Below are 14181 nucleotides of genomic sequence, written 5' to 3'. Positions count from 1 at the left end.
CTCACTAAGAAATTTCCTCTTCTAATCTGTAGCATGAAATGACATTTGCAATTGACTTTTGTGAATATTAGAAGCCTTTTTTTTCCCCCATTCATTTCCATGCATTGAAGTTTTTCTATACAGCTTGTCCGCTTTAGGGTCACACATTTCAAATTCAGAATCATTTAACTATGAATCAAACCAAAGTGACACGGTGCTGCCCTTAAATAAGTTGGCAGCAAATGTTGTAACTGGGCTTCAGCATTACATTGCTGGAATGGCAATTCCCTTTCCAAGCCAATTACATTGCAATAGTGATAGTGGGATGGTGGGAATGTGAACCTACACGTCTTCAATCAGCCACTTTAAATAGCTGGGAGCTCAGGCCCATCCATCACCTTGGAATCTCATTTCCACATGTCCAATGCAAATGAACAGGGATTGCAATCAAATGGCTTTTGTTTTTGTCAATAGTGGCAGTGAGACAAGAACAATGTGATCTCGTCTGTGTCGGTGCTAAATAAACCGAGCACATGTTCCGAGGGGCTTTCTTCACTTACACGCCACTTGGAACATTTGCTTATGTGTTGGCTATTTGGTTGATTAGCTGTTGTTGTTCGCTACTGATAAAAAAGTGGAGTTGAATTTTTTGGCTGTAAAGGTTGAAAGAGACTATTTTTGAAATGTTGATTGGTAATATTTCAATTTCTAAATGTCTTTTTTTTTTAGGTTATTTTTGCAAAGTATATGAATTTTCCTCTTGTCGTGGTACATTCACCTGACTTTGGTGGTTTCCGTTACCTCTCAGTGATGGTAAATGGCGACTGAGCGGCAAACGGTTCAGGATGCAGTTTGGTTTTTGCTTGGTGTCAGCTGGGGGGGGGGGGGGGGGGTGTCCTCCTTCTCCCCATGTCCCTGAACAGGATGAGCTGTGTTGAAAATGGATGGATCAATGAATAGAAGTGCTGCCATATACAGGAATGTGTCACCAGGGTTATACATCTTCATCTTGACATCTTGGTGCAGTGACTGAAAGTCTCAGCGTTTATGCTATTTCTGTTGTCCCCCCCCCCCCCCCCCCCCACACACACACACCACATAACTTGCATTGACCTGTGAAAAGTGACATTTAAAAACACCTCAGCCTCATATGAATTCAAACTTGGGTGTTTTACTGAAAACATGACAGTTATTGAACAAAAATATGCATGTGTGTGTGTAGCAGATGAAAAGGTTGATGCATTGGTATGCACTGGTTGGTCCGTATTCAAATTTGAGGCGTCTTTCCAGCTAATAAATATTTGTGGTATGATTTTGTCTGATAGCTCTCTAGCCAAATTCAACCTTTTTGCTGTACAGATGCATGAATCATTTCTCTTTACATATCCTTTTTTTTTTTCATTGGATTGGGCTATTTGCCAGCTCAATTTCCCGAAACGTTTCATAGCAGACATTTTTTCGAATATAAAACAAATTTTATTTGTCCGTTCCCGCTGAGATTTGGGCAGGACATCTTTAAATGATGCTTCCTAATTATCACAATTACATTTTTAATCCATGTAAGATTGTGATCAAAGTTTCTTGTATTAGTTCTTTATATTGAATTATGTACCACAATGTTTTGGCAGACCTTTGTAATTTTCTAATGGTAGTTACAAAGATTGCATCCGTTCATGCAAAACAGTCATGTGGAGCATAACATCCTCTGGTCATAAGGCTGCGGATATGTAAAAAAATAAAAAAACATATTCCACCCACACAGCAGCTGCAGGCCAACATGACTCTCTTCCAGTATTTTGGAGGCTTCATCTTGCTTGTTCCTGTAGTAACATAGTCGACTGGCATTTTACCTGTACTTTTTTCCATCCCATTAACTGTTCCATTATGGTAACAAGAACAATTGTGATATATTACTTTCAAAAGAAATATGAGCTTCATGGAATATTCTCTGAAGAATACAGTGAAATTGATTAATACAAACACACTAAACAGATAAAAAAAATGTTTTATCTAAAGTCACTTTATTGGTTTCTACATACAATTTTGGATATAATAGCAATATCATGTTGTGAGGAGTCAAAAATAATAATTTATGATATATATTTATAAAATTACACAGATTTACAGTATTGTTGTTTTATTATGATAATATTATGACTAGCATATCATATTTGTCTTCATTTTACTCATCGTTGAAAATCACACAAGGTTAAGCGGTTATACAGAATGGACATATTCATACAACGTGTCGTTACTTGCTTATTTGTTGTCAGGCATTGAAATAAACCACCAGCAGAAGAAAATCTTTTGCAGAACGTGAGGTGTCTTTCACAAACCTCACACAATACAGCAAATACTTTTTGTTACAAGGTTCTTTTTGTGTAGTTCAGTTTTTATATAAGAAGGTTTGATTCCATCTCACACTGCTCTTGAACAATTTTGGCACTTTTGCTGAGTGGAGTTTGTTCCTCTCCTTGCGCAACTTAAATCACATCATTTATATTTCCAGCTCTGTTGCATCAGCAAAACATCTGAATTTAGCCAGATGGTCATCTTCAATACAGTGACTACCGTACATTGTCCTTGTGACTAATATAGCACCATTAACATTTTCCACCAATGTTTGTTTTTGTAAGATTTTTTTTTTTATCAGAAAGGTATTTCTAAACACTTATGAATGCATGTTCTGCATAAACTAAAAAGATGTTTCTGGATGTACACTTTTGTGCTACCACTTTGTGGTTAAAAATGAAGATATATTTCGTATGTATTTCTTTTATGGTACATTACAGCAGATCATATTTTAGTAAAATATTGATGTTCATCCCCAAATGATCAAGAATAGTTAATTGCAAACAATCTATTCATCTAATTTCTGCAGCCAATAAAGGATTCAATTTACATCCAAATTTAAGTTGTGCCGCTTTACGCAAAACAAGCATTTTGAAATACTGCGTAAAGAAAAATGATCACAGATTTGATGGATTGATCATTTTGGGATATGCTAAATGTTATTAAGGAGTGAGGAAGGATCCAACAAAGAACTCTTTTGATTTTCTTGTGGATCCATGACATGCACGGTGCATCATTTTTGAACATGTTATTTACAGCAGTTTCAAATAATTTTTAGTGGTGATAACTGGCGTGCTATGAATAAAGTTGAACTCTTTTGTGTAGAGCCAAACAATTTCTCTCTCGTTTATCCTCACTTGACTTCCATCTGACTTTGGATGTTAGGCGGCATATCTGTCCTATATATATCAAGCCAAGCAGAATCTTGGAATTAATCTAAATCCATCATATAGAAAATATATTTAAATTCAAGACTGTTCTATTTTGGATTTCTCCAACGAGCATTAAATAAGGTCATGTTTGTCCAGCTTGGCGCCAGTGACTCCTTTAAGTTTGTAAAACCGCCTCAAACTGATATCTCTTCCCATTCATGCATCTATAATACTTAAATCTGTGTTGCCGAAACCTCTTTTAATCATTCAATCACAGGAACAATTCTGAACGGGGCATTGAGTCGAGGCCAGCAGAGTACGAGTCAGCTTTGTGAGCCCTAACAATGGATTATACCGACTTTGTAACACTCTGCTTTAATACGGGCTGTATCAGCAGTATTCACACTGGAAGCAGTTTATTTTATCATTTGTACGGCACTGAGCTCCCCTAGCCAGCTCTCTGTTGTTGTTTTTCTTCACACAGATGTAGGACTGTTTTGCAATGAGCATTTTCACTGCTGTTTCTTTAATTTGGAAAATCAAATGTTGATCTGTCACAATATACAAAACAAAGTGAAGAAACAGAAAAGAAATGCACAGCAGCAGCCAGTAGGGCAACAATCCTTTCAACCTCCACCGATTGATTCGGAACTTTGTGACCATTCAGTTGTGCATTGATCCATGTCTTTCCATCCATACATGTGCATGATAACTTTATCTTTCTCTCTCTCTGGAGTGTGTTGTCAAGCAGCATCTGATATGGTCAGGAGCCATCAAAGCTGGAAGACACAAGGGAAACACTGCAATTACTGCATATACATGTATGCATGTAATGTGTGGGTCATGAGCTTTTCATGTGTGTGTGGTCAGCAGAATGCCAAGATTCTCATTCCCGACGTAAAGATAGAGCCTGATTTATTCGGCCATTAGGAGATGCTTCACCATTAAATATTAACCTCCTACCATCACTCACCGGCGGTCAGTGCATTAAAATCACAGGGTGACCTCGAATGAACACATGATGGTTCAAAGTAGGCAGTGGCATAAATACATTTTAGTGGCCTTAAAATTACAAAGCTTGACATTTTATATTAGTATCAGAATGCTGTGTAATTGCAATTGGAATGTAAATGGAATGAAAGTCCAATTCTAGACTAATTGCTAATATTGTTTGATGCAAAAACAATATGCAAGAGGCTCACCTGTCCCAAAGCTTTACACTCCTGCAGGAGTTGGTGCAGCAGCCAGCAGATATCAGAACTGTTTAGGGGGAAGAAAAAAAATTGGAAATGATCAATAACAGTATTGATGACACTATTATTCATGAGTCAATTACAGACTGCAGAAGTAGTCTCCTAAATGTCAATCATTAGACTAAGTATTGAAAAAAATGGCTGCAAATTCAACCTTGCCACACAAACAGAGTGAAATATGGAGCTCCAGTTGTTGAGATGAAACACTTTTTTTTTCTTCTGTTGATCGCTCTTGATTCCTGTCACATTTGGACAGGCACTGGCAGCAATAATTTCCCCTCCCGGTCTTCCTTTCCTGTCTTTTCCTTTGGTGACAGACAGGCTCACAGATGTGTCAGTCTATGTGTCTATCTGTAAACATCTTATTTTTAAAACTAACTCGGATGTTATTCATTAGAAACAATTGCAGCTGTGTTGTCAGGTTTTTCCATCTAGCAACGTAGCGGAATGAAACAAAACACTCACTGACTGCTTTATCATACAGTATTCAATAATTTGATAACATACTGTATTATTAAATTACTATTTGTCTTTCCAGAGGGAAATGTTAAAAAAAAATAATCACTGGTTATGTTAATTATGGCAGTTTTTAATGTATTTGGAAATCCAACACCTTTCTTTCCAATGCTAAATTTCACGTGGCAATCTCAGAGAATAAGACTTCAAAAGGTTTTCGATTGCTAATTTCAGAATGTGATGGAAAACGGAAGGTATTTTTAGACTGTCTGTTCAACTCCACCATGTGATGAGCTTCGTGGGCATCACGGGCCACCTTTGTGCATTTTGTCAGCTCAGTGTTCCTCGCCTTGTGTGTGTGTGTGTGAGAGAAACAACAAAATTCATACTATGAACTTGCAGCTTCAAACATCCCTCCTCTGCTCCTCCTAAACTCAATATGGCCTCATTCGCACCGTGACCTGCTTGTACCTCTAGCAGCATCCCAGTGGCCCAGGCTATCAGAGAGAGAGCTTCACACACATACACACACACACACACACACACACACACACACACACACACACACTGAAAGACAAGCCTCTGGGCCGATTCACAGCTGTGTCCTCTGGTTCACTTCACTCACTGTGCATGTCAGCAAGAATGATGGACAAGGGTGGATGGATGAAAGAAGAGAGCGTGTTTGCAAGTGTACAGATTGTGTGCTTGTTTTTTTGAGCATCCTGCATTTTTTATTTACTGGAAGAGAACAGACAGAGAATGTTGATTTATAATGGTCTTGGTGTATTAACATATTTCTTTTGCAAGGTGTCCCTTTGTTGAAATAGAAGGACAAAAAAGGGCATCAAAGCTGAGTGGAGATAAATGACCAGGGAAGCAGCTGTTGGCCTAGTTAGCAGGGCACTACTTAACACAGGACATCTGATTATACACACCAACGCTCACACACACACACAGAATTATATGACGAACAGAATCCTCGCTGACAAAGCCGAATGTAACAAGTTCGCACAAACGGCCAGTTCAACTAGGACATATGGGCAATGTAATAATGGACTGCATGTTGATATTCATATGAGTTTTACCTTTATTTTTATATACCTCTCATCTCACTGTAATCTACCATTTTATTATCCAGCAAGCCCTCAGGTCAATGATGAATAACTACTGCAAAATATTCGCAAACTTGGCTCAGTGGTTAACAAAAAAAAAAAAAAAGATGCCTCACTTGCAAGTCACATAAGCACTTTAAATGCTGTATTTTGATTATGGGTGGCCTAATTAAAGCTGGTGTCAAGTACATAAATTCTACAAATGACATGATGAGCAAATGAGAAACAATGTAAAACAAAACTTTTTTTTTCAGAAATGGATTACATCTCAAAAACTAGGTTTTATATTTCACTAATAAATTTGCATGCCCTATTCCTCCCAGATAGGAAATACATTTGTTGTTAGGTTGAAGTGAACAATTGATTCTCTCCATAGGTGTGAATCTGATCGTGAATGGTTGTTTGCCCAACTGATATTTTATGTAAAGTGATCATGCTGCACACTAAAGAGCCTATGAATATGCACACAAACATCTGCCACCAGCATTTGGGCTTGCCCTTGCTCAAGGGCACTCCAGTAGTGGTTGGGAAATGACACACTTCTCCTAGAACCATGTGTGCGTGTGCGTGCGTGCGTGTGTGTGTCAATTCATAATAAATGAAGTGAACATGTGTTCCCAAAGCTCCTTAAACAACATATTTTTATTCTTCTTTATTTGCTTCGTAACAAGATTTATTATGGAGGTGATGTTGAATGTACTTGCAAACTGACTGCTGCTGCTGCTGCTGCTGACAACACTGGGCTATAACTAAGGCTGCCTGCTACTGCAAAATTTGAGACCTGAACGCACTCCAGCAATTTCAGCGACAACATTTTGTCCATTTGTGCACCTCTCGTCTTTCTCTCTGGCCTTCACTCTTCATGTATCGTCTCTAATGAAAAATAAAGATGCTGTCATCTTCCTGTTTCTCTGCCTGCTTGTTCTGCTATTTGGTCAATCTTTCCCGAGTCTCCTTTCTTGAAGTTTCTTGAACAGTCCTTTGCAATTTACGTGCAACATCTCCCAATTTAGAATGTTTCTCCAAGAAGAAAAGTAGAGCAAGAGTAGATTTATGAAAATCATACTGCATGGCCTTGTGTATGCTGGTCCTGTGCAATGACCTCATAATTATGGAAATCATCCATTGTTTCAAAAGTGCTAACAATGCTAAACTTGCGACGGTCACGTCTGCTCGTGTCTGTGCCTTCTGCATAAACTGCTGTTGGTGATTAGATTACAGTATGGAGGACAAAGTGTAATGAGTCTGAGCTCACCGTTTAAAACAAGAAACTGAATTTATGTGCAATGTACAACACACGGCTATTATAGTCCAAAATAAAGACAACTTCAAACATTGCCTAATGCTAAATTTACCACCGCACACATTCTCCTCACAGATGCCAAACACCTCACACATCTTTGCAATGTGTGAATGTTAAATGAAACACATCTCCTGTTAAAGAAAACCAGATAGTGTACAGTAGCTCAGTTTAGAGAATCCAACCTGGCGCCATTAAGCAGATGGATGACAACAAAAAGGCCCTTTTTCATTTCCTAAATCATCTGACAAATTGGGAAAGGTAAGCGCTACAAATCCTCTTATTCATGTTCTGGATTTTTAGAACCGCAATGATGTAATGGTATAGGCCGTGTTTTCCAAGAGATTGAAACAAAATACTCCAAGCATGTTTAACTCATTCAGTGCCATTATAAATGTCAAAGATATTAACTGGGTTGGCAGTGAATTACCGTATTTTCCGGACCATACGGCGCACTTAAAAACCTAGAATTTTCTCAAAAAGCCGACAGTGCGCCTTATAGTCCGGTGCGCCTTATATATGGACCAAATTCCTAAATTTAAACTGGCCCGAAGCATTGTGTCATGAAATCAATCATAAGTGGCCCGCTGAAGACTATGAATCAAAAAGACTATGGATCATTATTTTGTGATTATAAAGTAATTTGTTGCGTCTGAAGTTGAACTAAAAAAGATAAAATGGAGAATGATTTGATTTGGATTAAAAGTCTGACATGATGCATCAATGGTGCGCCTGATAGTCCGGTGCGCCTTATAGTGCGTAAAATACGGTACTTAAATGCCCCCTGAAATATGTTACGCCAGTGGACTCAAGATGAGGAAGTGATCAAAAGAGGAGGGGGGGGAGTATGCCCACACAACCCTAGGAAAACATAACTTGTGAGAAAGTCTCACAAGAAACTACAAATACAAGAAAGTTCATGGAGCGGTACAAGAAAATGAATTAAGTAGTGTGGCCGCCAGACCAAAGTGGATCACAAGTTGTGTGTGAAGCTTTTAAGTCACCTTTAAAAAGACAAGCTGTGATCTGGCAACCAGAACAGTCTGACAGAAAAGTAAATGAGAAACTGCACCTCAGTAATGGAGCCCTGGCCCGTGCCACCGTGTGTGAAACCTGTGAATTGATGAGACCAAATAAAATTTCCATTTCCTCTTATTGATATAGCGCCAAATCACAACACAGAAGTTGTCTCAAAGTACTTTACACATGGAGCAGGTCCAGAACGGCATTCCTCCTTCATCAATAGAACCCAATTGAACATCACAAGTAAGCTCTAGGCAACGGATGCAAGGGTAAACTCAGGCTATTGAAGAAACCTCAAGAACATCTAAATTTTTATGAGGGTCTATTTTCTACTGGGCCCTAATCAAAATAATACATAAATAAAATTCAAATAAAAATTTGAAGTGGCAGCATTCAAGCTTCATTTGCAGGTTGTGTGAAGCAGAGAGACAAATAGATCGTCCCTAAATTTTGTAGTTATATTTATAAACAATGTAGCAGTCTCTGCCTGTCGATTGCCCCCACAGCACCAGGAAATAAGGGACAGTTCAAAAATACAATATGAATTTGAATACAAATGAATATTACCCTGTGCCTACCGTTGTACAGACTCTGGTGTTGGGGGGACATCTCCTCTCCAGCAGCCCTCCTGTGAACCATGTCTCGTTTCGGGGAGCCTCCGCTATTCCCTCCCTTGCTGTATTCCAGCCCAGGACTAATTTTATAGTGATGATGGTGTCGTATAGATTCTGGACTGCCCACGATCACTTTACCTTTTCTTAGATGCTCAGGTGTTCCAAGTATTGCTTTTTTTGCCTCAGGACTCCCACAGCTTGCCCCCATAGTGCTATCTGAGCGGTGTCTTTGACTCAACTCTGGACTGGATTTGGCCATGCCCTTTTCGCACCCTGGTAATACGTGCCCTAAAATTAATAACTGCTTCTGGGCAAGTAGGTCAGAGCTACAGGCCTTGCGGTGGGAGTCGCATGGTTGCCTTTTGGGGGACCTGTGCTTTTCCGGGCTGCGTCCTCCAAAGTCTTGAGGGTCCAGGTTGGTGAGGGATCCCCCTCGTGGGCGGCATGGCTGGGGAAATGTGTGGTAATCTGGAGTGGAGCTATGCCTCCTGCCTGTGGAATCGCACATGACCCCCAGTCTGTCAGGGGGTTCCAGGGATCTGGGGCTAGCACTGGGACCCGATGGTGAGGGTTTATGCTGGAAGTTATCGGGGTTGTCTGTGCTTCCTGTGCTGGAAGTGCTGCTTCCATCACCAACATCACGTAGTAGACCCGATGCAGGTAGCCCGCCCCCCAGCTGTGAAAGGCTGCTCTGACTGTCAATGGACGTCCTGCAACCGGGCCCCTCTTGCCCGACAGCAGCAGCCCTCTCCTCCTCCAGCATGAGGCACACCTCCTTCAGCTCCAAATTATCTCGCATCACGTCATTCTGCCGCTGCTCCAACTCCTTCAGCTTCTGCAGGTAGATGGCCACTTCCTTTCTCATCAGACCGCTGCTGTAGCGACCCAGGCGCTGCCACTCTCGTGTCACTCGTTTCCCTTTCTGACGGTCATCGTCCAGAAAGCAGCACAAGTCTCGAAGCTCTTGGTTATCTTCCTGCAATTTCTGGTTCACATCCTGGTTTTGAGACACAGATACAAGAGAGGGAAGCTCACACACAGAGATCAGAACCAGTGAGGGATGACATGCACATGTCAGGGTAACCAGATTAATAGACACGTGCTGTCATCAATTCGTTCTGTGTGTTGGACAGGATGAGTGGCCACACTTCGAGAACGGCAGTCACCAGACACTGCCTGATCGGCGCGTGCTGTCACCAAAAGCATAGTCTGAGGTCACAGGTCACAAGCAGCTGTCAATCATTACTGGCAACAAAGGAAATCCTTTGCTCAGATGACAACATCCACTATTTGTTTAGTATACACTGTTGTTAACAATACGATTGTATGTTGACATCTCTGCGCTAGTGAAAGATATTCAACATGACTGAAATGGCTTTGCATCTCATGGGGGCTTAGCCCCCTTACCACCCATCCATTACACATAGTGACGCCCCTGGAATCATAATCTATTTATTAATATCAGACAGGTTAGGAATATATTTCTGAAAACATACTGTATATACTTTATAATTTCATTCCGGGTAGATATAGTAGGTGTACATGGAAAATAGTAGTCCATGGTGGGAGGAGGGGGGGGCTTACCTGACAAATAACATATTCCAAAGTATAGCCTCTGTCCCTCCACAATCAACTGTCATTATTTTACTTGAAATGTATGTACTTGGGCTCTTTAAAGTATATATATTTTTTTTTTAGCTTGCTCATCCCATCTCACCTTCAAACTCCGTATCTCATTAAGGTGTTGCTGGAGCCTTCTGTTCACTTCCCGCATCAGGTTCCCGTGTTCCACGATGACGCCTCTCCTCTCAGCCTCGGTCTTCCGCAACCATCTCACCAGCTCGTCTTTGCCCCACAGGAGCAGCTCCTCGTCGGGTACCTTGGCGATGTCGTCCGCGTGACCGTCTGCCCTTTTGGACGTCTGCGTTTTGTGCGCTGTGCTTTTTTCCATCCTTTACAACTCCAACGAGGACCCAAAAGTATTGTCCAAAGAATTCCAGGGAAAAAGGCTACACTCTTACCAGCCTGCCCTTCTTTATTTATCTGAACAGCTGTCATTTAGGTTGCTCCGTCAATCACACCGTGCTCTTCTGATAGTATCAGCATAGCGCCGTCTGCCTGACACCTTGTCTCTGTCCAGGGTGCTGAAGGCCGCCATGCACCCACCAACCGCTGCTCCGTTGCGCAGAGAAGGAGAGCGAGCACCCGCGGGGAGGCTGCAGGTGCAAAGAGAGCGAGGATGAACCGGTGTGTTCATGCTGGAAAGTCTGCCTGCGTTCCTGGGATTGGCTGCCTCTTCTTGCGCGCCACCTGCTGGTATTTATGTAACAGTACAACTAATGTAAATTAATCCCAACCGTGGAGCGTTTATACCGAAATTAAGTTCGAGGTGCGCGCATTAAAACAATTTAGCGCACGAGTAGAACAAGTTAGGGTGCACTAAAATAACTTTTTCCACATCTACATTTTACGACAGCTGTGTTAGAATGCATTCCACTGGCACTGTATATTGTGCAGGAAAATATTAAGTAGCATTATGAAAAAAATAATGGCCAAATTGCTGGTCATATTGGAGAGTCTCCATTAATGATGTCATTTGACTTCGTGTAAAAAAAAATGTAAATAATTAAGCAACATGTAAACTTCAGTGTAATTTAGTAATGAAGTTTCAGTGATTCACTCCAAAACCAGGTGGCAGGATTTCCAAAAGGTTTTTAGATGCGGGACATGATAAAAGACCAGTCGATCTGTTCCGACTGGTTCACGCCGTCATCGTAGCATGAAATAAGCCAAATTCCAAAACTGTTTCAACTTCTTGTATTAGTTTGTCAGTTGGCTTGTTCAAATGTTGTTTGTTGATGCTCCAGTTTTGCACTGACATTTAAAAAATGTCTATTTTCATCCAATGGCATATACTATGAGATTTTAAATATAGTTAAATATTGTTGTAAAGTGGACGTGGAGTCAAAAATGTACTTTGCAATAACATGTTCTCTGCAACCCCCATTAGTTCCAAGCAGGTTGTGATTAATATCAAAAGAAAAAGGGCGAGCCGTGACTGTCTTTGTGTTTATTTTTTATGTAAAACATTTTTTGAACCGCAATTCTTAAAATGAATATCTCATAATGATTTGTCAAAACTCAACTTTTGCAATATGCACTGCACAGTATCTCAACTGTATAAGAGTTGCACATAAGTGATAATAGACAACAATAAAAAGAATTACAAATTATAAATAACTAAATGTTGTTTACTAATTCCAATGCATAATAAGTATGCAGGCATGCAGAAGATGCAGTTCTATTCATGACATTTTTGCATTGGGCTTGCCACACCTACTCACCATGTAAGTAGCAGTACTGCACAACTTTGGTCATTCAGTTGTGATGGCTTCACAGAGGATGGCACAGTTTCTTTTTCCATTGTTAGCACTTATCTTTATTTTGCTGTGCAAAGCACTGTGCAATGAAGGTATTTGCGGAGCGAAAAAAATATGCCCTGACTACGATTCTGTTGTTATGCCAAACGAGGTAAGTTGTTGATATTTAACCACTCTCAAATGATATTTTTGTTCTTAAGAAAACTGAATTTCAACTGAATGGTATGGTTGGACGTAAAATGTTTTATGAATTTGTCTACAGGATTTTGAAACACGTCTGTATGATGAAACGCGTTGGATTACCACTCAAGTAAAAAGCCAACAATTGTCTGATGTGATGGCTGCGCATTACAGATTGCAAGGTTTTTACGACAGACATAAGGCAAATGGTATGACTATGAGGGATTGAATTGTTCTTCAAATGTTATAAATAGCCAAAATATGACGTTATTTTATTTGATTAATTTCAACGCATTTAGATTTTGTGAGAATTACATGGTAAACAAATGCCAAATACTCACATATGATCAGGTCTCTATTTTAAAACCTTGATCATTGCCTCTCAGTCAAATGTATTTTGTCTTTTGCTGGTTGCTGTGTAATTATCTCCCTCTAATAATACAGAGTTGCATTCATACAGGTCATCCCATCCCTGACGGCTACCCTGTCCTCATCTCAGTCATTAAAGTTGCAGATAAGCTGTATGCAAACATGTCCTGGTTTGTTCCAAATAACACAAAAATAGCTATAACCAGTGACACAAATGTGTGGATACAAACAAGACCGATGGGTTATGTTCACGTCAGGTAAGAAGCAAAGTTATGCTTTCTTTACAGGGTAATATAGATTGACGTGTTTCCTTCATTATATCTTGTTCAGATCATTTGGAGGAGTGCCAAGCTGGGAAACAAGCATTGAAAAAGGAGAGCAGTTGCAAGAACTCGTGACTCAAGCTGGGAAATCATTTGTTGCCAACCACTTCTTTGGGGCTGTTTATAATTCTTCCTTGGAGCTGAGGCAGTACAAGGAAATTTGGATTCCTGCATCATAAAAATCCCCATCTCAATTGCTGCCTATCCTAAATCAAAATTGTCAGCCAACTTCTACAAATTACAATAACTTTGATTGATTTGAATGATTTTTTTTTTTTTTTTAATGAAATCAACATTTATGTTACGTGTCATGCTTTAAAATCAAGTGCACATAGCAAAGAACAGATGTGGAAGTTTCATTTAGGCTGCTTTATCGAATCGACTGTAGTAGCCACAATCAACACGGAAGTTCCATCTATTATCCACTAGATGGCGCAAGTTCTTTAGTTATGCAAAACTGATGCAGACAATTGCCTGAGCCTCCCCAATGAGTATAAAATGACCAGAGGAAAAGCTGTGCACTTGATGCTGCGTCACGGAGACTAAATGTTTTTCAGGGGCTAAGCTGAAAATTGTTTCTGAAATGTATTTTAAAGAAATTGATATGTACGCATTTCTGTAATAGCTGCTTTCTGGTTATGAAAATGGAAATGAAATAAATTCTACAAACCCTATAAGCTACACCATGTACATCCTAAAATAAATAAGATGAAATAAACTTTGTAGTCCAAGCAGACATTCGAAAACTTAATAATGGTTAGCTTGGATACAGAATTGAATGCCACAAAATATGTTTCTGCAGCTCCACGATACATTTAATAGCATTTGCCCATTAGTACAGAAAACATTAAAAACATCCAAAACAAACTAGTCATATGAAGATACTTGTAGATAGTTTTACATTTATTTTGGGTTGATCACTGAGATGCAATGAAAATGTTTTTTTTCCAAATAATTTTATTTCATTA

General features: G+C 39.8%; 2 protein-coding genes across 3 annotated transcripts; one reads left to right on the top strand and one right to left on the bottom strand.

The window, feature by feature from the left end:
- Positions 1-2588: 2588 nt before the first annotated feature.
- LOC119134316 (coiled-coil domain-containing protein 85A-like) lies at positions 2589-11104 on the bottom strand. Of its 2 annotated transcripts, none has more exons than XM_037270891.1 (4): positions 10679-11104; positions 8926-9958; positions 4406-4463; positions 2589-3982 (listed from the first exon to the last, which is right to left on the bottom strand). In XM_037270891.1, the coding sequence occupies exons 1-4, from the start codon at positions 10910-10912 to the stop codon at positions 3967-3969; spliced, it is 1341 nt and encodes a 446-aa protein (XP_037126786.1). In that variant the 5' UTR covers positions 10913-11104; the 3' UTR covers positions 2589-3966. The 2 variants fall into 2 exon arrangements, 1 of the variants encoding a protein (XP_037126786.1); XR_005100301.1 differs by having other exon boundaries at positions 3962-3982; positions 8915-9958.
- A 1205-nt stretch (positions 11105-12309) lies between these two features.
- LOC119134318 lies at positions 12310-13894 on the top strand. The gene is made up of 4 exons (XM_037270893.1): positions 12310-12492; positions 12604-12730; positions 12982-13147; positions 13221-13894. The coding sequence occupies exons 1-4, from the start codon at positions 12349-12351 to the stop codon at positions 13390-13392; spliced, it is 609 nt and encodes a 202-aa protein (XP_037126788.1). The 5' UTR covers positions 12310-12348; the 3' UTR covers positions 13393-13894.
- Positions 13895-14181: the final 287 nt, after the last annotated feature.

The sequence above is a fragment of the Syngnathus acus genome, chromosome 15, assembly GCF_901709675.1.
Source record: "Syngnathus acus chromosome 15, fSynAcu1.2, whole genome shotgun sequence".
In the NCBI taxonomy this organism is placed as follows: Eukaryota; Metazoa; Chordata; class Actinopteri; order Syngnathiformes; family Syngnathidae; genus Syngnathus; species Syngnathus acus.
Note: the sequence above shows the minus strand (reverse complement) of the source record. Positions and strands in the feature narration are given on the sequence as shown.